This window comes from Camelus bactrianus, chromosome 11 (assembly GCF_048773025.1).
Source record: "Camelus bactrianus isolate YW-2024 breed Bactrian camel chromosome 11, ASM4877302v1, whole genome shotgun sequence".
Taxonomy (NCBI): domain Eukaryota; kingdom Metazoa; phylum Chordata; class Mammalia; order Artiodactyla; family Camelidae; genus Camelus; species Camelus bactrianus.
Genome location: NC_133549.1, coordinates 14,407,480 through 14,434,874, shown reverse-complemented (window position 1 = coordinate 14,434,874; position 27,395 = coordinate 14,407,480). Strand labels below are relative to the sequence as shown.

Genomic DNA, 27,395 nt, shown 5'->3' with positions numbered 1-27,395 from the left:
ATACTAAGTTCAAGCTTCCTGGGAAGAAGGCCCACCCGGACGCCCCTCACAGACCCCCACACAGAAGTGGGCTCCTCTGACGGCACTGCGGCCCGAGGGCTGTGACCACCACGTGCTAACGTTGCAGACAGAGATTCTGTTTCCATTACTAGGGTCTTGAAACCCCCGGAATCATTTTTCTCCTCTGTTCTCAGAGTGATGTCCAGATTCTGTGGTCAAAGCTCTGGTTAAATAAAAACGCAAAAAGTGCTAAAGCAATGGTGCTCCGTCTTGCTAGTGCATTGTTACCTGCCACAGCGAAACAGCCACTTCGAATGTGGATAAAACGAGCTGGAGGTTTACAGTAAGAAGCTCATACAAGATGATAGGAAGACAGAAGGCACACCAAAGGTTTTAAGAACACAAAGATGCTGCCCATCTCTGGATCTTGAGACAGTCTGGTTATCAGCGCTGTCTAGAGGGGGCTTAGCCAAGCAGTCAGAATTTGGCAGTCATCTATTTCCAGAATAATATAAAACCAAGTATGTGAAGGCTGCATATACCCTGCCACACGCATGGTGTGCACGTATGTGTGCATGTGTGTGTATACATACGCACACACCTACACATGCATAGGTACACACACACACACACACACACAGAGCCGTTTAGGGTATGTGTGTGACAATTTATTGGTCTAATAAAACACGAAGCATTTATTAATCATTGGTCTTTTAAAACAAACTGAATTCGGCTTACAGGGTGGAAGGGAAGCAGTGGACTGTACACCTGAAGGTTTGGAGCACAAAGAAGAGATCTGCACAGACAAGTACATTTACTACATGATCTCTCACGGCTCCTTCTGGCTCCGAGGATTTCTGAATATGTACACTATACAAACTAAGGTCTTTTGAAGCAATGCAGAATCAAGGGGAATTATTTCTTGATTAAGTCTTGTGGAGAGATTAGGCAGGTTCTTTATTTTTCCTTTTTTTTTAAGTCACGCAGTCACTGACTATGGGAATCAAAAAGAACACCTGTCAATTAGATGAGAAAAAAATTCACCTTTACTTTTACTAAATTCTAACTGAACTTCAGCATCACTTTCAACTAGAAACCTGACGACAAACACAAACAGGATCAGTAGTGACGATGATTCTGACCCCAGTGACAATTCAGACATTTTCATATTGCATGACAGCCGTCGGAGCTACTTAAAATCATTTACACTGACCCTTTCTTCTCAGCAATTATTAGAACAAGCACTAGGTCCTTTATTTAATGAGTTCATAAAGAAACACATAAGGCTTTATCAAAACCCTGTTTTATAATATTTTGATAACCACAATTCAATATATTTGGTTTTCTTTGTAAACCTGTGTCATTTACTTTGTGTGCTTAGAAACCGAGAGGAGGCCAGAAGTGTCAACCAACTGTCAGAGGCTTAGAAAAAAAAAAGGAGGAGCTTATTAGCGCTCTGGCCGAGATTACGTCTCCTATAGACTCTTCTACTTCTAACGTGTAATGATTACACTTACAGCAAAAAGTACACAATTTGAGAAAAAGGTAGAGAGGAATTTTTCAACTATTCTGAGTTACTACCTAACCCAGTCCAAATCTTTACCAGCCCCAAAGCAGCCTTCACCGTTTCCCTGCTTCCCTTTCCTTGGGCTCCAGGGTCTTCCAGAAGCACATGCATGGCCCTGTCCCACTGCAGCGACTCTGAGGTTCACAGCAACTTGAAGTCAAGCCTTCCAAGGCTCTCCGTGGCCTCCCTTTCCCTCAGTTAGCCCTTTCCCTGCCTCCCTAGAACTTTCCCAAGGAAGAATAGTATCAGCTTCCTGTTCATAAACTATTCTTCCTCAAACAGAAGCCAAGATACGAAAATAAGAGGAAGATTTTAGTTTTAGCAAAACACAACCTGATACTTAAATTATGTTGTGTTTTGCTGTTTTTCAAGGAGCATAAGAATTTTTTCCTAGCTTAGAGCCACACTTCTGCCCAGCAAATGGTGTCCCCAGAGGTATGCGGTACACCCTTGTGACAGTCTGTTCCTGACAGTCTACTCGAATGCTCTTTTTCTAACATACACACAGACCTTGGCTGTCAGCTGGGTATAGAGGTTGCATCCTTTGCCACAAATGGGTGAAGTATCCAAGTCCAGAAACTGTCTAACTTTTAAACGAGCATAGTTATAAAACTTGGTTGGGAAGTGATTTTCTCATATCTTCAGAGGACAGAAAGAATTATTAAGTAGAAAAATCCTTAACAGTGCGTTCTGCTTACCTGTTAACCTAGGAGCCAGCTTCATACGGCATACGTAACAAAATCTTTAGAGTCAATCAATGAATAAAATACGTTACCAAACTAGGCTCCCTAGGTAAAACTATTTTTCACTACTGAAACAAGCCAGCTGGTTTATGCTGACTTATTCACATAAAGTGCACCATATGACATGACTTCAGATTTCTAAAGAGAGTTCCTTTCCCACACAGGTGTTCACCGCGCTACCCAGAAGATATTCGGATACTGGGGACAAGATGACCTTAAAATAAAGGCACATTTTACACAGAAGATGCACAAGTGTACAACTAATAATTATTTCAGGATAAGTAAAACAGCCCAATAGGATGGCTACAGGGTCGTCTGTTTGCAAAGCACACTCTGTGGGCGGCTTATCGACATTACCTGCTGCACTGTGGAGTTCCCGCCATTTAAGACAGCAATCCCGAGTCTCAGAGTAGCAGCCACCATGGGTCCAGTCTCACCTAGAAAGCACAAGAAACAGTGCCCCTTGCAGCGCTTCGCCTGCTCCATCAACAGGTTCCATCTCAAAACGCGCACCTCACCAGTCATCATCACCCCACTGCTCATCTGTATGTGGTGGGGGGGACCGACTGACACTGCCCGTCTGCATATGGCTGGGGGGACAGACTGACACTGCTCGTCTGTATACGGTGGGGGGGACAGACTGACACTGCTCGTCTGTATACGGTGGGGGGGACAGACTGACACTGCTCGTCTGTATACGGTGGGGGGGACAGACTGACACTGCTCATCTGTATATGGTGGAGGGGACAGACTGACACACTAAAAAGTACTAAAGGAGTATTAATGCATATTTTGCCATCAATGTTTTTACTACATTCTATGTAATATTTCCATGAATTGAAACTATCTGAGTGCAAAGGAAAAACAAATAGGAAGAAACAACTGACTTTGAAATACTGACACCTAAGATTCAAAACTAACCACATGTACTAAAATAATATTGAAGTGAGTATGAGCTACTTAAAATTTTCTAAAGAAAATTTCTTTCCCTTCTCCCTCAATACTATGTTTGAACAATTTTTATAATTTTCATTTCATCACTTTTACCTTACCATGTTTATAGTCTTGATTTATTAGGATGACTTGTTGCAATTTTAAGTTATTCAAATAATAATAAAAAAAATTTTAAATCCAACTAGTTGTCTATAATTTAGTGTATTATAGTCCACTTTTACGCTGGCCACCTCTACTTATCCTAGAAATGAAATAATCTCTGTATTTGGAGAGAGGCGCTTAATAACCACCAAAACTTTTCCACTCCATGACTAAGAGTGAAAAAAAAAAAAGTCTTCACAGAGACAATATTACTGGCTATTGAAAAATAAAATAGTACTTTAATTGTGAAAAATGGCTCACTTAAAAAAATCTACGCATTTATACCCAGGGCCCTGAGGGCCAGGTCCACGTGGCCTGTCTCTGCGAACAGCTTTACTGGTACAGAGCCACACCACTTGTGTACCAATTGTCTCCAGCTGCAGCTCAGAGTTGCCACAGGGCCCTGGATGGCTCACCACGCAGGAAATCTTTACTCTCAGGTACCTCACAGGAAAACGTCTGCCCAGCCCCGATTTAGTTTGCTAGAGTTGTGTCCCAATATAACTTCAAAAACTGAATGAACAGAAATAAAATACACCTTTTAGTAAGTCTCTGATTAAAAAAAAAATCAACACTGGACACAGTCTAGGCTAGCTTGCCTTTTTTAAGTCACCTGACCTAGTCACAAGTAAGAAAATCCAGGGACTAAATAAAGCAGGAGAATGTAAGTCAAGCCCGGGGCAGGAGCCCTCCGGGCAGGGCAGGGCAGGGCAGGGCAGGGCAGCTCACCTTTGCTGGCGCTGAGGGTCTGCAGCACCATCTCGGCAGCGCCGCGGTCATGCAGCCTGGCTTGCTGGTACAGAAGCTTCTGCTTCTCCATTTCCTTTTCCTGAACACAAATCCCAACCGTTTATGTTGCGGCTGTCATTAAGCAGAGCGGCTTAATAAACTGTATTTTTCAGTCATCTCTTCATGTATGGGCTCTATGACAACATTATGGACCATTTCAACACCAACAATGTTATTCAACAGGTGGTAACGGATTCAACTCGGGTTTTTTTTTCCCCTTTATATTTCTCATGATATACTTTTGGTACTGGTTGATCAGGATGAATTTTCTCAATTGTAATTATTTGATTAGTCCAAAACCTGTATCAGAGTTTTGAAGGACTGTACTTCATCACTGAAACTTTCACTTTCTGAATTATGCATTTGTGCATAAGTTTGTCACGTTTTTAATCATCTCCCAAGTCATGGCCATAACTTGATACTGCTCAGCAAATGGCTCGAGTAGGAGGTTATCACGGAATGACAGAGAAACATTAACTGAGACGTGTTGGAGTATAAGCAAAATTGAAAGCTGATATGCAGAGAAGGGCAGGCTTCAGCTAAGTGGTGGACTTACGGCACACATCCCCCCAGGCCCGCCCCCCGAGGACAAAAGAAGCAGTGTGCCTTTATATTTTGTATCCTCCGGTGGTAACAAACGATACTGCACGGCACTGCTAGAGCGACGGCTGGACTTGGCTCTTTCCCACTTAAACTACCACTGAAAGCACACAGATGGGAATAGAAGTAAAATATAAAGGCACAGCAAGTTCAAGACGGGTAGGATCATTCACTTGAGCTATCCAGTTCGCTGGAATTAGACGGAACCAAGCAGTGTAAGTTGCAGGATGGAAGTTGCATAGAGCCCGAGGACAGCGAGTCCATCCCATGGCGTGGAGAGAAGCTGAGTCAACGGGACATGAAACAATTAGTATCATGTCCATAAACACAACGGCCAAACAGGTATGACCTAAGAGCAGGAAGAGCTGCAGCAGAAGTAGCCAGGGTGACAGCTTTGCTGCCGTAAACTTTCCATCCAAAGTACGGAAAATAGACACTGGAAGATGGAAGAGGTTTAAAAAATGAAGGCTTGCTAGTTACAGAATATGAAAAATAAAGGAAACTAAAAAGAGGGGGAAAAGAAATGGGCTCAAACAAATGAAAAAAAAAAAAAAAAAAGAAACCTTTAAATCAAAAGCAACCAACACAGACATTTATGCTGTTACCAGAGAGTTCTCGCCGAGGCTGGCAAATTTGTCTCTTAAATCTTTGATAATATCGTGCTGCGAAAACAAAATTGATCAGGGTTTTTTTCACACTATAGTTAGAGCTCCTGTGGTTAAATTTTTATTTTTTCTTAAATTATGTGATAGGCCTAAATGGATGCAGAGAAAAGAAAAAAAAAGGCAGCTTTGCTTTATACGTAGCCATGCTAACATCTAAAAGGTTTGCCTTCATGTTTAAACCTCTTCCTGTGAAGTCAAAAACAAAACGAAAACAAAACCACACGGACACACAAAACCATATTGTCATTACAACACGGCCTCAGGAAAACTGAAAGGAGCCCCTTGCGCCTGCTCTTCAGGTGTTGTTGAAAATTGGTGAGCAACATTTGATTCTTCCTTTTAGACCCAACAATCTTTCGCTTTCCTCCCATTTTCAGAGCTGCTGGTGGAACTTTTATTTCCCAGCTTAACCCGCTCCCTCTGTAAAGAGTGTTCCAGTAAAACAATGGTGAGAGATTACTGGCTTAAGGAACTGCACCATTATTTTCATCACCTAGAGAGGCAAGGGAGTTAGAAAGAGCAGCTCTGCTGGCTCAGTAGAACATACAAAGGTAGCCATCAGGAAACCCAAAGAAGATGCAAGAGGGCAGTATGCCACATAGCTTTGAGGAGAAACAAAAACCAACACTCTTTGCCATTTATGCTCCCAAAGAAGACAGACCAGCTCAAAGGTCTGCCACAGCAGCTTGTGGAACAGGATCTAAGGTCCTAGCAACCTCTTCGGGAACTGAGACCACTCATGATGGATGGACCTCTGGAGGGTCAAGAAAGACTGGACATCAAATCGCCTTCTTTAAAAAGTAAACTCCCTGAGCAAAGATCGCTCTCATTTTTATTACGTAACGTCTACCTGTCAATAATAACAGTAAATATTTTAGGGGAGATGAGACTCATTTGAAAAAAAAATATTGAGCAAAAATAGATATACTGATTCAGAAGCAGGAAAGCCAGATTTCATAAAGACAGATGGGGCCAGCTACTCTTTTCAATTTCTTGTTAGACTGAGTTGGAAGCTCTCTCTTCAGAATATCTTTAATATTACTTCTTTTCGTACCTTGTGTTCCTTTGAGAACTGCTTCTGGGGATATAATTGAATCTCCTCACTGGAAATTTTATCACTACATAAAAAAATAAAACCTTGAAAGCTAAAGCTAAACTAGAAAATTTTTAGGCAATAGAATCATGGGTTATGTAGAAAGGAAAAAATTCTTTCATTCCAAATTTACTGCAGATCAGCTTTTCCAAGCGAACTGGAGACAGATCTTTTAAAAGTATCTTACTCAAGGAAATAGCACCTTAAAAGTACCTTTTTCAAAGTAGGGTTCCTCATCCCACCCCATTCCATATTCTGCTTAAACTGCCAAAGGGCCTTAAACACTATACCTTCAACCTGTAGTTTAGTCTTCAAATTTTTCCAACGTTACAAAGGGAGGTTAAGGGAAAGAAGATTTAAATTAAAAAGGAGCAGCTCCACAATTTAAATTTTCCCTTAGGCAAAAAGTTCTGATTGCCAAAAGCAACCAAGAATTACCAGCTGTTTTCTGAATAAGATTGTTGCGAGTCTTTCCAAGGTCAAGGGTGATCATATATCTGACCTATGATAAAATCAGTCATTGAATGGAAGCATTCAACATCATGATTTGCTTTTAGTATAACTGAAGTTTGTAATAAAATTGCTAAAAATCTTCCATTTTGTCTAAAAGTTTCTCAAGCTTTCAGCACTTGATGGGGGGGGGCGGTAGGGAAAGGCTTGAAGAAAAACATCCATTCAATTCTTCAAAAACTTGCCTTATAAGAGAAAAAATACTGAGATAAGACTAAATTATACCAGCCCTTGTTTCTTGGTGGAGAAAATAGTTTATCCCCATCAAATGAAGATGCAAATATGATTTAAACCAGGGCAGACTGATGACAGCAAAGAAATTCACTTTGTTTCTGAGGGACCTTTCTAGTTTATGGGCATTTAGGGCAGCACGGTACATCACAGGCTGAGGGTGCCAACCAAGTCTACACTCTGAGCATCACCCCAAAGGAGCCACTGGCTTGTGCTTTTTTGGTACTTCTAAGCCTTCAGCAACTATTGAAAAAGTTATCATAATCTTTTCCTCTTAAATTTCATGTGCAAGCTAGTTACAGTATAAGTGAACAGAAGTTTCCAGGAGCTGAACTCTTTCTAAAAGTATTTCCCATAATGTAGTAATGCTGTAAGTCAATATTAAATAATTTTATCTGGCATCTGAAACGTAGTCATAATCTACAAGGTGATGTTGAATCTTAACATTACCAAAAAAAAAAAAAGACAGGAATATAGAAGATTTAATTGGATAACTTAAGGACAAAGCTGAAAGACAGGGATATGGTACTAACAGTTTGGTTTAAAATACAAACAGGCCAACTCACACTAAGGAAAATCGAAAGTATAGACAGCAGTCACATCTCCAGAACTCCAACTAGTTCTGGTCTTTGTTCTAGCTTCCAAAACTAGAGGAGTCATACTCATAAAAAGATGACTCACGGCATCAGGGAAACACTTACAAGATTGTAACTTTACTCAATGATAGATGGTTCCACAAGTTTTTTTAAATTTAATTTTTAAAAATTTAATGAACATGGAGGTTTCTAGAAGTAAAGCTCCATGAGGAAAGGGGCCATAGCTGGTTTGCTTATTAAACACAGTACACATATACTGTGCATCCAGTACAGTTCCCTGCACATAAAAAGTGTTCAAGAAAGTGTAAATGAATGAGAGAACTAGATAATGTGCTATCATGTAGTATGCAAAATTAATCCAAAGTTTTACAAATATTATCTTTCCTTTGAAGAGCTACAAAGCTAGTACAATGTGAAAATTTTATTTAGCTTACTTTTAGTATAGGGTCCAAAAAGTCTAGATTTATACACATACAAAAAATAACAATTCTCAAATTGTAGCTTTTGGCTTATTTTTCTGTCTGTACCTTTCATTACTGTCCATTCTCTTTGTTGTTGAACCGTCGCATAGTAAGTAACCTTCTAGAGTTCTACTTCTCAATAGGATGATCATGTTTCTAATGTTCTCTTTAAGTAAGAAAATTTTTAAAAATGTGGCTTACCCAAAGCAAACTTCATTTAAATGCCTAAGATTTACTAACATATAAGAGACAACAAAAACACTGAACCAGAGAAATGCAGCTCAGCTACCGCGCTGGAGGCTCTCAAAGTGGTCAGATGTGTTGCGTAGTGTGACTTTACGGCTGACTTCTTCCTGTATCAGATACACTTCCATTTCGTTTGGAATTCTGTTTCCCCTGGATTCAGCATATTTAGAACTAATTAATACTATGCTAAAGCACTGAAACCAGCTGATCTGAAACGGTTTTCTATTTCAAGGTCCTGCTGACAAAACTTAGGCTACGCCACCAAAAGCTCCGTTAAGAAAGTACAACATGAAGGAATGAGTGACTCTAGAATCAGAGGTTATCAAATTAGCCAAGTGAGGCTGATCTGTCACAAGAGGGAGTGTGTTTATCCTGAGCACAGTACTGATTTTAAAAAGCCTTCACCTACCTATCTGTTTCTTTGTTTAAGCCGTAGAAGCCCTGGATACTGCCCCGAATGTGGAAAGTACGCGCCCTGCAGTCCTACTAGGATAGCCTGACAGAGGGGAGGATGAGAGCACTGGGTGACTGGCGACCTCCAGCCCCAGGGAGGAGCCGTTAGAGCAGAAGGCGCTAGGAAGCTGGAACAGTCTGTGCGAAGCAGCAGTCGGGGTAGATTTTATCACAGAACAGATCGCAGTAACGCATCGTTTGGATTTTCAGATCTCCCAGTTCTAGTAGTCCCAGTATCTGCAATTCTAAGTTTTCGCAAATGGTTATTAATCTCGCCCCAGATCAACTCCTGAGAAACTGCTGCACTCTAAGTAAGCACTCAATCCACTCTCGGATTCCTCGCCAAGGGCTACGTGTTCAGCTGGGAGGAGGGTTTTTCTGAAGACTGTCTTAAGGACGCAGAGCCCCCCATCCTCCCAGCCCCTCGGTGCTCATTCTGAGCTGAGCCATCCTCAGACGGCACCCGTATCCCTGGACTGCACCGTACAAATTCTCAAATAATTACTTTTACTGAACTGCTGGAGGCCTTCTTCATCGTATCACACGTTGTTTTCCCACAAAGACCCTCGGGGGGGGGGGGGGGGATGCTTCAGGAATTTGTTTCTCCCAAAGAAGGAGATTGTCTGTGTTTTACTGACAGAGTAAATTTTTACATTTATGTGATTTTATGTTGACTCCTAGGAGCTTGGGATTGGTAGTACTGACAACCTGCAGCAAATCAGCAAGATACTGTGGCATAGGTTTCTGGATTAATCCCATTTCTGAGGGGCTCCTCTCTGTGTCCCTAAATGCTTTTTAGCCCTCAACACTTTTTTATTCATCTAACCATATTATGTATAATTATGTGATAGTTTAACTACCGATCTAGGAAAAGGTGGAGAAACACACACATGTACAGAAGCTGGATGTCATTTTCTATAAATCGTTTTTATTGTGACATTCCTGCACTAAGAGACACGGAGTTCATTTTCTTTTTTGCCCTTTCATGAAAGATCAGAAGAAAAGTAGTGAAAATTTGCATCCTTCTAATCAGTGTTTATGCATTTAGAAGAATTAGGAAATTGCCCTGAAAAATGAAAAGGACTTACTCAAAAACAGCACATCAGACAGCTCTAAAGGTGGATATTACCCCTGAGAACATCCAGTTCAAAGCTTTCAGTCCAAAGGGAAAAAGTACAGAGGAATTAAATGGGACCTGCTTAAGGGCACCCAGTTAGCACCGGATGAGAACTCAGGTCCCCTGCCTTGTTCGGTTCCAGGCTCACTGTGCTGAAAAATCTCCTCTGTGGGCTTCTCTGACCTGACTTTGGTAAGGAAGTGAAACTGATCAAGTAGAATGACACTAGAGAATACTTACAGAGCTCATTATGTGATAGGCAGTGTTCTGAGCGCGTTACATGTAACAACGAATTTAATTTTCACCACAGTCCTGTGACGTAGAGACCTTAATTAGGCCCATTTTATAGATAGGAACGTTGATGCTCGAGATCATACAGCCACACGGTGAAGCTGGGATTCAAACACAGGCGGCCTGTCCAAGTGCCTGCACTCTGAATGATTTTGCTGTACCCTGGTTACTGGACGTCATGAGGACGTGCCTGGTACTGGACACAGTGCAGTTTTATGCTTTAGTGTGTGCCTCCGTGTAGTTTGCTATTTAGGTCCACACGTTCATAGGCATAAATTTCCATATATAATATAGAGGACTGTGCTTTAAGTGGAATTTTCCTTGTATCAGGACTAGTACCCCAACCCACCCTAAGCCCCCTTCTCTCCAAGTCCTAGCAATCTGCCTTGCTTCTGAGGCACCGTGGCCCTAGAAATGGCTTGCACCATTAGTGTGGTGACATGCTGGCTCCTAACCACACCACTGTGTAAGACCACCTGCTGCTGACAGTGGAGAGACTGCAGTGCCTGGACCCTGGGCAGGCTGGGCCCGAGCTGGCTCTGGCTTCCCCAGGGGTCCCCCTGGAACAGCTGCTTAGTATCAGCAGGACGTAGGAAGAAATGAACTCCCTCAGACCAGTAAGAGACAGGAGATGGGATGGAACCAGCAGATAAAGTGCTCAGTCTTCCTTCCCAGGAGGCACTGCTCCATGATGCGCACGGCCTCCCAGGGGCATCCGGCACAGCAGAGTGGCTGCTGTCCTGCTGGGAGCTGCGGTCAGCGGTCAGCTCAGGGAGGCATTACTGTGCTCTCCCAGCTTCCCTGCCTCAGTGCTCTTTGCCCCTCACTCTTACCTCCCTGAGACTGTAACACCTCCAGCCCCAACACAGTGTCAGCAAACAGCCTCTTTGCTCTGTCCTCCAGGGAACCTGGGCTAAGACTTGAGGGCGTTCCTTCAGATCACCAATTCCAGTATCTGAATATGCAGTGGGCAGACTGCAGCAACAGGCATGAGCACTGGAGAACACTGGCCGTCAGAACTCCCTCCCCCTCCCCTCTACGATTCAACAGTATGACAAGCAACTCAACACTCTAGTCCGTATCTTGATACCACAGATCTTCTGCAGTAGAAACTAAGGAAGTATAAATGTTCTTGATGAAAGAGGTGACTGCTTCAATGTTTTATATTTATAGCTGTATCTTTAGTTTTTAATATTTGATGGTTCTTTTAGGTAAGATTCGGGAAGCCCCTCTAACTTAACCTGCTGTGCTCCTATGAGCAGAAGTAAATAAGCCCATTCAGAGATCCGTTTAGGTAGCTACTGGAGAGGGATCTTCTCAGGGCCAACTCATTCTTAGAGAATTTCCAAAAAATTCAGTTCTATTCAAAAATTAGATCACTGGAGGGGTCAGACAAAGGTGGTCTTCTCACTGTGTAGAGCCATTGGCCCATAAGGCTCTCTGGACCTACGTGGATTCCTGCACTCAGTGGCGCCAACTGTGGGACACAAGTGGGGCGCCGGTCTGAGCTCTCAGCAGGAACACTGTCACTTCAGTTGTGACTGAGGCCCAGCTGGGAGAGAATTCAGGTCAGTCCCCTAAGTTCTTACTGCAGAGTATCAGCTCCTCCACAGGCGTATTTGGCATGTAAGACACAAGAAGTTCTCTTTAATCAGTACTGCAGAGTAAGGGGGCCTTGGGGACTCAGCGGAGAAGTCTCGTCTGTGGACCAGGAGTCGGGCCTTGCCAGCGGGTGACGCACCTTACTGCGTGCTTGAGAAGCATGGTCTAGAAGGCGCGTCAACGGTCAACCTCTGCTCGCTTACGCTCCATGGTCCTTCACTCAAGTTTTCCGTAAGTAGTAAGTCTATACTACGGTCCTTAACATCCCACAGAAATGCTGTCACTGCATCGTCCTTAGTGCTGAGCCCTCAGACCTGAGAGCGCGGCAGGAGGAGAAGCAGCCATCTGGAGGATGTTTCCATGCATTCTGCCAAATCGTCATGTGACAATGCGGTCTACTCCGGCACCAAAGCTCCTCATTGTTCTAGGTGAGAAAAGCCCACCATGCTCAGAAAAATGAAGGCATTTGACTTGAAACATTACGGTTTGTTTGTTACGATTATCATTTGTTTGGGCTCATGAAAAACTCGAAGGTAAACAAAGCGCTCAAGTGCAGTAATTAACACTTCAGGGAACTGCTCAAACGCTTCTTCCCTTTCAGTTAGTATGGCCTCTTTTTAAGATTTAACTGTCCCTTTCTGTAGTTTTAATATTGAAGCAGTCTCAATAAAAAGACTACATATAATTACTAACTAAATATGCAATAAAATTTTAAATAAGTAGTTGTAGGAAAAGTATCCATAGATTATCGATGAAGTTGGGAATTAAATTATTAGCTTAAATCAGGCAAGTTTAACAGGATCATACCAGGAAACAAACATGTGATGGAAGGAGAGAGGAACTGGCCAATCTGCGGCATCTCAGCTTCCACCCCCTGTTCTCCACGTTTCCTGAGTTTTACTTTTACTCCTCATGGGAATTCTCCTTACAGTGCTGCCTTTTTATAGCTACTTCTTCCTCCTTCTCAGTATCTTTACAGATACCACAGATTTAAGTAGGAGGTACAGCAAACGTTAATAACCAGCCAGCTACAGGGATAAAATTCAATTATCATACAATTTTGTTACTCCCAAATTCATGTAACATAATTTGTTTTAAGGATTATGAAACTGCCAAACAACCTTTCAAATTCACTACAGCTTAGATGAAAAATTCCACTATTAGACTGCATCTAAATGATGTTAAACAGCCAGACAACTCAATGTAAAAGTCTGGTACATTATTAAATTTATTAAGAGAAAGTAATAATCCAGTTGTCTGGTCAAATTTTTCAGTGGTTTTGTTGGTTTAGAGGGTCAACCTCAGACAAATTTATCTTCATAAGTGATCGATTGTCAACTTTGACAAACACGACTGTTTTTCAACTTGGGAAGGGTTCATATTGTTTACTTACAGAGTATATATTTTGCAAATAGTAGACTGTTACACAGATTAGGCATAAATAATAAGTTACAGTCTGAAATTCACACGGAGGGTCAGTAAAACATCGGTTAAGAAGTGAAAATTTCCAAATCTTGTCTATTGTGTTACACATGTGAACACGTGACAATCACTGCAACTTCAAATTCCTGTCTTGTGCTGGGACAGTCACCCTTGCCGCTCTCTTGTCTCCTTTCTGGGACTAATCACCAGGTTTCACCTCCAAGGCATGCAGTCCTGCCAGGACGGCCCGGGTCCTGCGCTCTGCAGGCTGAGACTCCACGACTAGTTATTCCCAGACTTCCTGCCTCAAGAGGGGACCTTCTAACGTCACCAAATAGGATCCTATTTGCCAAATGGTATTTGCTCTTACGTCTCCCTGAAACTGCAGTCCTCCTTCAAAGTAAAACGGTTTTCTTACCCAGCAACACCCCTCATCCTGGCCTTCCACATCCACCCCCTTCCGTGCACATCCTGGACGTGAACTTCAGTGCTATGCATGAGATCAAACCTCTGGTGGATGTTACGAGGTCTCTTCATGTTTTCAACCCTCACTAAGTCACAGGAATTCTGTCTGAGACAATTAGTGATGAAACTATAAAATCTACACATTAGGATCACGCTATCTATACCTATCGTTACAAACCCATAATATTACTAAGTGTTATGCCTGTTATGTGCCATTAAATTATGTCCATCTGATTAGAGCTAAATCCGATAGCCTCTGCATGAACTCAAATTTTAAAATCATGTAAGAACAATATATTCCCCCAAATATAATAGTGAGTAAAAATCATGACAATTTGTTTCTTCTAAGTAGATTCTTTGTGACATTCTAAATTCACCTTAACAGCAAATATTTCACTTTTTTAAAAATAGAAGGCAAAAAAGAAGACTGCACTTCCAAACTGAAAAGGCTTTTTTCTTTTTTTTAACTAAAGTCATAACGGGTGTCTTCTTCCTGGGATATTTATGACTGATTTTTCTACTAAATAGTCTTACGAATGTAAAATGGAAGCTTAACAGGGTTCATATGGAAGTAAAACTTTCGTAATTCGAGATCAGAATGTTTTGTCCTACAGAATAGATGAACAAGATCATATTGTATAGCACAGGGAAATACATACAAGATCATGTGGTAGCTCACAGTGAAAAAAATGTGACAATGAATATATGTATCTTCAGGTATTAACTGAAAAATTGTGCTGTACACTGGAATTTGACACAACATTGTAAAATGACTATAACTCAATAAAAAATGTTAAAAAAAAAAAAAGAATGTTTTGTCCTAGCAAATTTCCCTGAGACGTAGCTGTTTAGAATGTTAAGAGCGAGGAAGGCTCCCCTAGTTCTCCCTATAAAGAGACACAGAGTCGACCCTGGAACCGTGAGCAGCGTCTCTAGACGCCAACTGCAGGTGTGCCGGGCTCGGCGGGAGAGCAGACTTACTGCCCCTCCCGAGCAGCGCCACATCGCAGCGCTCTCCAGGACATGAGCCCGGCAGGAGGACCCTTCAAGAGGGATGAGGCCGGAAGGCGGCACCGGAAGTCAACAGCTAAAGCTAAATCACTGAAGGGTGGAATCTCATCCCAGGACCATGGGCAGCTCAGAGTTAGCACAGAGTTAGTGTCAGATCGGGAGTCAGGTAAACTGCAAGAACAACAAACCTGTGTCACGGAAGGGATACTGAAGAGACCAATTGCGCTGGAGCTACAAACTGGTAGAGAGATTGATTTTTTTTTTTTTTAAACAAAAGAATCAAAGATGTTGGGTCTAACAAAGGTAAATGTGACAAGAAGCTGAAACTCAGACCCAGACAAATACACACATACATATTGTTTTACCTTGCTGCGCTGCGATCCTGTGACCTTCAGAAAGAATGAGGACAAGAAGCAAAATAGCAATAAACAACTGCTCGGAACACAACCAACAGACCGTAAATGGTGTGCACTTCAGGAAGACAGTATCGCTTGCTGCTCACAGCTCATTCTAACTTGGCTGTTTCTCAGCAATAATGATGGATTTGAGAATAGAATACACATACATTAGAAAAGATTAGAGTGTCACACAGGAAATTAACCTCACGGCATTTTTCTCAGTCAGCGATACTCATGGGTTATTCTCAAATTAGTTCGTTTTGGGGTTTTTTCACACAGCGACTTCAGCGCTTCAGAGATGCTCACATCAGACTGTGCCTGAAAGGGGCCTGACTCCATGTCTACGCCTCACCTACGCTTCTCGGTGGGTCCACTGTGATTAAAGACCTACTGCTGCCTACTAATACATTTCTAGACTTCTAGCTTTCCAAAGCTGACATGGAAATTAACAGAAGAAAAAAAAGTCTAATCTATCTCCTTCCATTGAATTTCTTTCTGAAAAATTCAAAAAAAAAAAAAGAAAAAAGGAAAAAGAAAAGAAGAACCAATAAATATGGAGTAGTAATTAGAAACAACTTGTCTCTCATAAAAAGCAAGTCTAGTCTAATCAAAAGGGGAAAATAGTATTTACTTTCCCTTTGGCTAATTAATATTGAGCAGTATTTCAAATTACGTGGAAATTTAAACTGAGGCCACCTGAGGAAACGCTGGTGCACTAGGAGACAGCCCTAGGTTACCGCGCCCTGCCTCATGCGAGCAGGCAGCCCTGGCGCCCGTCGACATATGTGCAGGAGATGAGTGGCCCAACTGGGCAGAAGGCAAGAGGCCAAATCGTTAAGACTTCTTCGAGTCAGGAAAAGATATCAGACCGAGGGTTTAATTAAACCCTGGTCGTCGTGTTGCTGTTCAGGAAACATTTTTCTCCCATGTCTGCTGGGAATTTCCGAGCACGACACGCACTGAGCTGAGGACAGAAGCAGCCTCGTCTCCGAGGCTCCCGGGAACACTCATCCTGAACATATGGGATTCACCTGCTTCTTTAACTACTCTACGTCCCTCGGTCTTAACTTCAGCAAACGTGAGGACTCAGATTTGTCCATCCAGCTTGTGACATGCAGTTCCTTGACACAATAAGCTGCGGTAAGCCATGAAGCAAGAAACATAAATGTCAGTTAGAAGCTATGAGACAATGTTTCCAGGTGGACAGGGACGGGCGTGAGAAAAGGCCATCTTACTTCAAAGCTCTTCACCTCCTCTTCGCCGTCATCCTCCTCCTCGTCATGACAGCTCTGATGCGCCAGGAACACAAGAAAGGTCAACAGGGTTAGGACAGGCTGAGGCAGGAAGTGCAAGGTCACTGAGCAAGGGACACCAATCACTTGTGCTAATTTCTCACCAATATTGTTTAAATACACACACAATAAGCTTAGACGACATGATCGACGAGGTCGTGACCGAAAGGAACCCTGTGCTGTGCTTATGCTAAGTTACCAGTTTCTGCACATCACGGGGACATCCACGAGGCCCGCGTCGTGCTGCGCATGCTGTTCACTCACGCGCTTTCCTTGCTCAAACCAAGTCACAAGCCTTAAAGACAAGGATCACTGTTTTCTCTTTTTTATGCTGCCTTTATAAGGCATTAATACAGATGCAATAAATAATCATGAATAAAATTAATGGAAAGCAGTGTCCATTAATTAAAGTGAATCTTGTCATCTTTTTTTTTTGGTAAGTTCCATTTTTTATTGTATTTGGTCTAAGGGAGGAAAGCGAACTCCCATCTGCTACGAATATTACTCTTTTCTACCAAAGTGGTAACACTGACAATTTCATTATTTTGAGTCATTTTCCCAGACATGGCAAAGGTCTTGTGAGGCACTGTGATCTGATTCCCGCAGCTGAAGACCTTGCTGGGTGAAGCAGAGCTGAGTGGATGAGGAACACAGCCTGAGGCTGCAGAGTGCCTGCCAATTACTGGCTGTTTGGCCCAGGGCAAGTTCCTTTCTCTCTCCGGGTCTCCACGCCCTCGTATGTAAAATGGACAATACTAAGAAGGGAAGCCGGGTTCCTGAGAGGATCACATGAATTAATACATGTGAAGTGCTGGCCACTGAGACACAAGCGTCTGAGAAACAGTAACCTGTAACAAACCTCGACTGCTGTTCTCATTGTGGTTCGGCACTAGAAGTGCCGTGCTGACCAAAGGAAGCTGGTCAGCGAGCGGTGCCTGTGGTAGGAAGAAGCCACTGCTCTGCAAAGTTCGATTATTCCAGCCCTTCTCAGGGAGTGTTATGGCTGGTACACTCAGCGTAGCAATGAAGCTCACGGAGGAAGTGGTTAGATGTAAGTTACAAGTCAGGAAAGTACTTTTGACTCGATGATTCAGAGTACTTTGAAGTGGGAATGGGAGCGAGGGTACAAAATGTCATCCTTCCCCCAACTCAGTGATAAATTCTACAAGGTTTGTTCTGTTCTTTCATTCATTCAACAGATACGCACTGGGCATCACCCTTCCCACTTCAGGAGAATGTGCACATGGTTTGCGATGGAGAAAACAGCCCCGTGACAATTTCACTGCACGGACAGGTTGCTAAAGAGTAGGTTCCACCACAGAAACCAAGATGTTAACTGTCCGTCAGACCACAGGAGCTTGTCTGCTATATGCCAAGGTCACCTTGACTCCCGTGTCGTCAGTTAACCAGCATTTTGAAAATAAAAACCCATGAGAACTTTAGCAAAACATATCTGGAAGGCAAGTCTGTAACCCTCCATGAATACCGTACACCTGATGTTGGGTATGGAGAAATTATGGCTGCCCTGCTCCTTAAGATTACCTGTGCAGTATTTCCCTCCATGCCAATTTCCGCAGAAGGAAATATCCTTCTTATCTCTCCATCCATGTTCTTTAAACTATGGGTTTCAACCCATTAACTGGACGCGAAATCTGTTTAGTGAGTTATGATCTCAAGCAACTTTCTAACTTAGATAGAACAGACAGTATCAGCCCACACCGCCCATGGCGCAGGTGTGATTTCACAGGAGTTTTCTTCCCAGGGTATCTGCTTTGGTCTCTCTGTAAACACACTAGGCAAAGGCGTCTCTCACTGCGGGTCATGGTTTCAAAGGGGCTGAAGAGCCACGCCTTTCCTCTTACGCTCTGTAACCTGGCCAGCCCCTCTGTTCCCACCCACTCAAGGCTTCACTCCTCAAACTATTCCTTTGTCTGTTCTTTTGGGTCCTTCGGCCCAGAATAGAAGCATACTCAAGTCTTTAAAAAAAAAAAAAGGTAAAAAATGGCAAAGAAGCAAAAAACAATCTCCCGCCAACCTCACAACCCCATCTAGACATGTCCCACCCCCGTCCCAGCCGCGCTCCGGGTCTTCTCAGTGGAGACGTCCAGGCCACACCGGCCCTGCCCACACCTGCACCTCCACTGCTCCCTCTCCCCACCCTCTGCCACTGTGCTCGCCACCGTCACCCGACAAATGAAATAAATCCTGGAGAGTTTTCAGTCCTTACTGTGTTCAGCCCCTCAGCAGAGTACGATTTTGTTGACCACACACTCCCAGAGGCCCTACATATGCTCACACATAAGGTTTCTCCTGTTTGTTGTGGAGAAGGGTCTTTTTCTTCTGACATCTCTTAGCATCCCCGTCTTTGGAGGCCTGGGAGGAACAGGCCCTGGGCCTCCTGCTCCCCACGCTGCCCTCCCTGCCTGGCCGAGCCATCTACTGGCTTCACTTCTCTCCTGTGCTGATGGATCCCAACCTATTCACAAGCCTGCCGGGAGGTGCGGGTGTCGGACATGACCCTCCTTTCACACGTCTGAGGTCTCCACCCAGCCACCTCACCGCCGTGTCCACAGCCTAACCTGCCACCCTTCCTCTTCACTCTAGGCGTGCGATTGTCCAGGGGTTCCCCGTCCCAGCCTCTGGTGCCACCGTGTGCCCTGTGCCCGAGCCAGCGGCCTCAGGGAGACCGGACTCCTCTTTCATCCTCCTCCCTCAAGCCTTCCTTCTGTTATGGGATTAAATGAAATAAGCACACAGTGAACACCAGCTCTTACAGTTTTCACATGGTCACCCTGCAACAGTCATTCCACAGCGGAGGACTCCCTTGAACCGAGACTAAGCCGGCTGTGCGACCTGCTCCCAGTATTCCTGACAGTTCCTCTGCCACTGGGCTTGTCAGGCAGGGCTTTCTAGGATCATCTGTCAAGATTCGTCTTCTCCATCAGATGACAGACTCCACGCAGGCAGCGTGTGTGTCTGTCTCACTCACCATGTGTCTCCAATACCGTGATTGATGCCCATGAGTATTTGTTGAATGAATGAATGTTTGGAAAATTAGTGAGTCCCCCATAAGTAAAATGCTAAAGGAAGAAAGAATAACCTGTCAAGAAAGTCAGAACAGATATTTATAAAACAAGGGGGAAGTTCAGATTAGTGTCTCTTAAGTTTCTAAAACTTAATATTTAATCTTAATCCAGAAATACATAGATTCTTATGCTTTGCCAGATGAAAATGATTTCCCTTTTTAAAAACTAAATATTAGAATCAAGATATTTATTTACCTTTGCCATAATATCTGCATAAGCCATATATAAAAAATCTTCTTCCAGTTTGCTATGAAAAACAAGAAAAAAAATCAGTTTTGAAGTAGAAGGCTAGTCATATGCAAAAGTACCATCACTGTATAAAATAATCTTTGTTTTTCAACAAGTATCTCTTTTTAAAGGAAAACAAACACAAACTTAGGCAAAGGAATCATTCAAGAATACTGCAGAATCAGAAGCAAAGACCTCTGGCTTCCTAAACAGCCGCCCCACTTTTCCTTACAGAAGAGGCCCAAGTCTCGAGAGACAGATGGTCTCTCCTGACTTACACACAAATGCGACAGCTGTCATTCTCTTGGAACTACAAAAGCTGAGACGAGCACATTTCAACGAGACAGAGGCTCCTGACAGCAGAAGTGATACCTGACATTTGCTGGAAAGACTCCCCAAACCACTGCGCTGCTCTGTAGTTAAACAATACAGCGGTCAGAGTGATTCTTAAAAACTAAGAAAGGTTAAAGTACGTTTGTTATCCTCTTTTTAAAAAGCGTGGAAACCGTTAACTCATGAAGAAAGGCTTCCATCAAAAAAATACCTGATGTTTGCCAAGTCATTTCAGCAGTTAAACTTCAGCCCTCGGAAAGACCACTTATGAGAAACACCTCATTATGTGGTCGTGCCAGACAGAGGGCTTCTCTCTGCTTAGGGGTGAGATGGCTTTGTAGTTAGGAAATAATAAGAGCAGGAGAGAGAGGGAGAGAAGGGTGAGCACGCTGGCTAAGAGGGAGACATGTACAAGCGCAGCACGTGCCTGGAGGTCAAGTGAGCTCTTCAACTCTCATGGATGCGGAATGACAATTAAATGTTCTCCCCGCTTCTGCAGAAGACGAGGGGGGCCTGGGGCAAAGCAGGCTTTCCTCCCACGGCAGGGAAGCAGATGGAGGCATCAGAGCCCCTGACATGTCTTCTTATCTGCAAAGTTAAGCTATGCGGTGCCCCTGGAAGCCGCAGGTGCTGAGCACAACTGGCTTATCGGTCTACGAGTGCATTTCTTATTTAACTCCAGAGAGGTTTGCCCTTTGTGGCTTTGGTGAATTCACGTGAGCCAGACCACAGGAGCCAAGAGAAACGGAGAATGCCCTTAGAATAGACACCCCCCACCCCGCCCACTGAGATGATGGCTCACTTGTCTCCTAAGGCTTCCCAAGACTCACTGCATAACAGAGACAGAGTCTACCAAGGAAATTTAGGGTCCCTCGTGTTCTCTCAGCATTTTTGGCACTGACATTGCTTTGGTTTTATTTTATCAAGACTGTTTGTGATAGAGGGGAAAAACATTTTATAAGAAGATTCAGAAACAACTCAGTCAGCTAATTACAGAGCTGTTAAGAAAGACCAGAGCTACATAACTACTTGATAGGTAAGTGTCAAAGCCGGAATGGAATGGTGCTGGTTCACAGGTGGATGCCAGGCTGGTCACGTCTTTGAACAACCCTCTCTCCTGCCAAGAACGAGATGCAATCGAGACGTGTGCGCGTGCGACACACAGGACACGCAGACGTGGGGGCTCTGTTCCTCCTACGCCTCCTGTGAACCCTCCCCGCCATACCATTTCTCCGTCAGAGCCGTTCGACTGAACAGAAGGATCAGCTGGTGCAGAGGATCGACCCTCTTAGTGCCTTCATCTTCCTCCGGAGGCTCTGCTCCAGGTTTCTACAAAGAAAGTCAAATTCATAAATTTCACATTTAGGCGAAATGCTCCCCCAAACCCAGGAGCAGCACGACGGCCAGGAACAACAAGTATTCAAAACCAGGCCCTTCTCTTCCTGCTGTGGCGCGTGTGTACGTATCATGTGTTGGACCTGCACATACGTGCGTGTTGTATTATCAATGCCAAAGCATGCAGCTTTTTTAAAAGAAGCAGTTTAATAACAGGACCAAAAAACACAACGGGCAAGAATGAGTTACATCATTTAAAAATTCTGAACGCTGCTCTTAGGAGCAGATTCGTAACTGGAAGTCCACCTGCTGCGCGGATGTCAGCTGCAGGGAGCGCTCGGTTTACAGAGCCCTGCAATAAAGGTGCATGTCACTCCAAGCATAAAGATTTAGCGCACATAGCAATGCAAACTGGTTATCCAATGAAACACTTTCTTTGCCTACACAGACAAAGATAAGCAAAAAATGCTGATGGAGTTAATGTTTGAACCACTCCACATTAATTTCCCTCATCTTTGGTTACTGTTAAAACTTAGAAAAGATTTCATTCTATTGGATAGAACATACACCATGAGGAAAATTATTCAGCATTTTTACTGACTGTAGAATTAACTAACCCTGACTTTCTGGTGAGTGATTTAATGAGTTCTGTGTCTCCATGAGACTCACCCATTCAGAGTGACTGTCCCTCTACAGAAACGGTCTCCTTTCCCAGATTTAAGGTTTAATGTTGCAGGTACTGGGAAGACGCCTACAAGGTATCTACTACTCTAGGGGCTGGTTGATTCTGAAGACAAGTGAAATTCATTTAAAATATATGGAGGTAACCAGCGTTAAGGTATTATGAACTAGATCTGTTTACCCCCTATGTTCCCTGATAATCTGTGAGTTAAAAAAAAAAAAAAAACCAGAAAATTTTAGACAAGAGGTCTTTGAGTTGGGAGTCATGAAGCCTTTAACTAGTCTGTAAGATTCTGCAGGACTGAGTGCTTGCAAACGTTCCTGAGCAGATGGCTTATTGTCAGGTTTTTAACAGGCCCACAGCTTGTGAAAACTTAGGACGAGGGCCCCCGAGCAAGGCGCTGCCAGGAACACAAGCCCCCTTGTCGGGGTGGCTGGGCCCAAGCCCAGCTGCCCCCTTGACGCACTCACCGCGACCTGGGCTCCTCCTGGGCCCGGTCTCGCGCTCTCTGCCCTGCATTGTTTAAAAACCAGCTCCTTCTCACTGGCTCTCGCAACCTGCAGCTTATTCTTTACGGTTCAGCTTTTAGAGTTCTATCCTGGTTCTGAGGTATTTGAAGGTGCTTTGAGCAAGAATTCGAAGAAAAGAGTCAAAGTTTAGTTAGCTCCTGAGCTGCCTGGCGTTGGTGAGAGCTCTCTGAAACAAGGAGAGTGAGAGCGGCCCTCCACCCTGAGCGCAGAAAGACCCGAGAATGAAGTCTCCTAGGGCCATCCACGCCCGGGGTCTCCCCCCGTGCTACAACTGCTCGCACCACCGTCACCCGCCAGGCCAGGCCCGCTTTCACCTCCAGACCCCACCAAGAACGCACCGCCAAGTCTTCTATCAGTTTATCTTCAAAGTAATGCTCTTCTGTTTCAATCCAAGACTTTTCATATCCCTGAAGAAAGAGATTGACAGCCCGATGCCTAAAAGATAAGCACAGATTCAAACAAAGAGTTTAAAAAAATTAACTGAAAGGGTTTTCAGTAGTGCTTTATCGCTGGATTACCTGTGCGCTAAAAGAATAAAATAAAACAGGCTTCCTACTCTCGACTGGGGAGGCAAGACTTGTCAGCCACACGCCGACCTGGATCTAGTAGTCATCCGACTCTGTCAGCTTTCACATCTGTCACTTACAGAATTAGGGTAACGCCCTCGAGTTTAAGTTCTGTGGGACTCAAACTGAGGTCAAGAATGGAGAGCACGTGGGACGGATGCTCACGAAGTGCCAGCTGTCACGGCATAAAGTTGACTCAGGATCAACCATGTGATAAACATCAAGAGAGGACGCGCCACCGTGTTCCAGCTCACGGCAGAGACAGGCCCCGAGGACTGCGGAGCACCGCGTGTGCCGCGGACTGCTGGGGGGGGTCTGCACCCCAAGACCACACCCTGCAGCACTGATGACGAGCGGCTGCCTGCAGGGAGAGACCAGCAAAGACCACGAGCACGTAACCCGACCGTGAGGCCGACGAGAGGCGGGCGAGGCTCCCCCTGAAGAGAGGGCAGAGGAAGTCGTGGCAAAAAGGGGACCTGATACGAGAAGGTCGGAGTGTTAGAAGCAGCTGGCATCGCAGGGCGAGGGGCCCTGAATGATTCCAAGGTGGGCCGAGGGCTCACGAGACGTCAGGTCAGGCAGGTTTACGAAGGGCCTTGACACCGGGGAGAGGAACTGACGATGCGGCTGGAGTGGCCAGAACCCACCAGAAATCCGCGTACGGGCAGAGGCTCGACCACACCGGTGCAGCAGAATCACCTGTGGGGCCCTGAAACAGGGCCCGTGCTAAGCCCTCGGAGAAAGTCCGATTCAATGGGCTGAGGCTTAGATATTTCTCAAATGATGCCTGAGTGTATTTCCTGAAAGCACTGGAACAAGGGATGCGATTTTGAGTATGTCACACTGGAGAGAGCGGGCCGCAGACTGTGACACGGTAGAAACACACTCACAATCCGCTGCACCCACGTGCCGTGAGCAGGCGGCACAGTGAGCGCGAGCGGGGACGGTGAGGGAAGGGCGGTGGTGCGGGACGGGTCAGAGCGCATCTGACGGCACCCGGAGGAGGGCTGGGTAGGAGGAACCAGAAGAAGACTGAGAACAGGAATTCAAGGCCAGTGTTCTACTTGAGTAAACTGTGATGCCATGATTGAGTCAGAGGACGGAGGAGCAGCACACGGGCTGAGGAGGAAGTTTAATGTATTTTCTACTCAGTGAGTGACGAGATGGCAAAGAACGCACCTGCCTTAGGGGACGGGGAAGGTGTAACGTTTTGTTCATTTTGCTTTGTTGGTGGTGGGGGTGGGGTGGGGATTTTTTTGGTGTTCTGGTTTTGTTTTTTTACTCCCTGACATATTCTTCATTCATTCAAACACTTACTGAAAGGCAGTGAAGTTCTGGGTACTGAGAGTGTGAAACTGAACACAGCTCTGAAGGGTCTCGAAGTCTGAATCAGGGACACAAACAGCTCCAACCCTACAGGAAGTGCACACAACTGGAGGTGCATAAAAGTGTCCCAGGAACAGAGGAGGAAGCATTCCATGTGCAAGAAGTAGGAGGGCGTGGCCCGGTCAGAGATGTTCTAAAAGAGATGCAGCCGGGCTGAGCCGTGGACCAGACACGGGGCGGACGCCACGTGCATAAAGCTCAGAGCAGGAAGGCGCAGTCTCTCAGGAGCGCCACAGGCAGGCGGGGGCGGCGCTGCGGGCTGGACTTCGGTGCACCAGTCACTTCCCTGTTAACAAGCACGCCTGCTGCACATCTGGAAGGCCGGTGGGTCTCCCAAACGGACTGGCGTTATTCCCGTGACTTAGTTCCTTACCGGTTCTTTTCCCCAAAGGCTAATCCTCACAGAAATAACCAACGGTGAGGAACGTCTACTGCGTCGCGTTCCGCTGTAAGCTCGCTGTATACCTCAGCCCACTGAACATTCTGAACAACCTGAGGGGGCAGATCTTACGGTACAGAGAAACCTGTAACAAAGTCAGGCAAGAAACTCGACCAAGCTGGGAGGTGAGGGGTCAAGTGGAGGCAGTGGCCCCCGAAGAATGTGTCCCTAGTTCCTCTCTCCGGCCTCACGTGTGTGTGCAGAGCTGCCTCAGCGTTTCAAAGGCATTTGGCAATGACATTACAGACCAACAAGAAGACCCAAGAAGAAAACCCAAGTGCCACACGGAAGAGCCAGCAGGCCTCCTCCACCTCTCGGACCGCTGTGCTCACGCTGAGGTGGGCCAGACTCCTGTCACTGGCTAGGGGCAGAGCAGCTGCACCACGAACAGCAGAGGGACTCTGACCTCGGCAGGTTGTACAAGGGGGCCATCCGGAAGCAGGCCACCACCGCCCGCTTCCTCTGCTTGGAGAGCAGCTTGTGCCACACGGCCTTCTTGGATCTCTGCGGGTGCTCCACCTGAGGGAGGACACAAAGGCGCACACACTCAGACCCCAACTGCCCTCAGACACACAGTGTTCAACAGCTGCACCTTTTAGCTGAAGACTTCTAGAATTTCAATTCCAAAGGGACCCCACAATTCTTATAGACAAACCCACGTCCTAAAAGCTACCAAATGCTCAGTCTGAAATAGTTTCAAATGTTACATTATGTTCTTTAGTAAAAATATAGTATTTTCCCAATAATGTGCACTTTAGAAGCTATGTCATCTCTAAAATCAAAGAAATAGAAAACCACTCTATATAAAACCATTCTGCATCCTTTACAGAATTTGGATATGGTGCCAAAACATATTTTCTCTCTACTCAAAAAAAATTCACCTATTCTTGTTTATGTACTCAATTTTATTGTGAGTTAGAGCAGTAAACATGAATAGAGGCAGCTAAAGAAAATCCTAAAGAGAAGTCAACTGTTTTGTAATATAACAGGATGGAGAGATGACGAGTCTTCATGAACACATTACTAGGAGTGAGAAAAAGAATTCAATTTTGCAAAAATGTTAAAACATATAATTGTTTTGTTAGACAGGGACAAATGAGAATTCAAACGCTGTAGTAAATGTTGCAAGCAAGCTATCTGTTTAGCTAATGGTGCTTGGAATTTCAAGAAGAAAAAGAGATTAATTATAAGTATTAGAGAGGAAGAATTCCAACATGTAATTCTACATTAATTAGTAATTTCTAGGCAATTGAACACTGTACTTCCCAGATTGTAATATCTCCGGCGCATAGATGTAGATTTCTGGAAAAAACGAAAATGTTACGTTAGCTAAAAAAGAAAAACTAAATTTATTATCCTTTGCAGTAAAGGGTCAAAATACGAATGTAATCATGCTTGAAGAAAACATTAAGAATGTCTGGATGACAGTGGTTTGGAACCTTTAACAAAGCAGCCCCTGTCTCTGTAATCCTCTTCCCTCCACTGGATCAGGAGACACTTTTTGATGATTATCAACGTCGATTTTCTTCTTCGTTATGTTAAGCGAAACACAACATGTTTGAGACTTAACGTTGTAGGTGAAAACAGAATCGAGAGTAGTGCTGTTCAACTAGAACAGGGCAGTCTGATCAGCGAGGGTGACAGTCAACACAGTCAAGTTCGAGGCACTGAAGACACAGGCGTGAACACGGGAGAAAAGGCCTCTGCTTTCATGAAGTCTACCATTTCGCAGAGCATTCTATTACCCAAGGGAAGACCTTAAGTAAGTGATTTTCCCTGTACGTCCAGTAAACAGATGTCAGTAAGATCTGTGAGCCAAGGGTAGACACCGAGATGTGTCCTATACCCATCTGAATGCCTGGGTGTGCAGGCGTGTCAGCCTGCCTAGAGTGTGACGACCCGAAAATTCCAAGGAGACAGCTTACTCTCACGAGAAAAATTACTGGGTGTGCAGTGCAGAACGTTCATTTGCAAAGGTCGCTAATGCTGGAGATAAATTAAATGAACTACTTCCTGGGCACCCAAAAATATTCTTTACAAACTGTTCTATGGCTTAGTTACAAATTAACACGAGAATAGAGGTTTAAAGGCACAAATTCAACATACTTCCACTGTTTTCTATTCTTTGATAATCGACTAGTTCTTTTTACTCATATTCTTTGT

The 27,395-nt window shown here is 44.4% G+C and overlaps 1 protein-coding gene across 8 annotated transcripts in view; it reads right to left on the bottom strand.

Moving 5' to 3' along the window:
* Nucleotides 1–27,395, bottom strand: part of RYR2 (ryanodine receptor 2) — a 543,025-nt gene that overhangs the window by 52,802 nt on the left and 462,828 nt on the right. For 5 of the 8 annotated variants that reach the window (XM_074373272.1, XM_074373273.1, XM_074373278.1 and 2 more), the window contains 9 exons: nt 26,500–26,534; nt 25,639–25,752; nt 23,180–23,276; nt 21,520–21,623; nt 19,929–19,980; nt 16,591–16,644; nt 15,323–15,346; nt 4,135–4,234; nt 2,668–2,747 (listed from right to left, as the gene is read on the bottom strand). In XM_074373272.1, coding sequence (XP_074229373.1) covers nt 2,668–2,747; nt 4,135–4,234; nt 15,323–15,346; nt 16,591–16,644; nt 19,929–19,980; nt 21,520–21,623; nt 23,180–23,276; nt 25,639–25,752; nt 26,500–26,534 — 660 coding nt within the window. The remainder of the gene's footprint in view (nt 1–2,667; nt 2,748–4,134; nt 4,235–15,322; nt 15,347–16,590; nt 16,645–19,928; nt 19,981–21,519; nt 21,624–23,179; nt 23,277–25,638; nt 25,753–26,499; nt 26,535–27,395) is intronic. The other 3 variants (XM_074373274.1, XM_074373275.1, XM_074373276.1) reach the window with 3 other exon arrangements.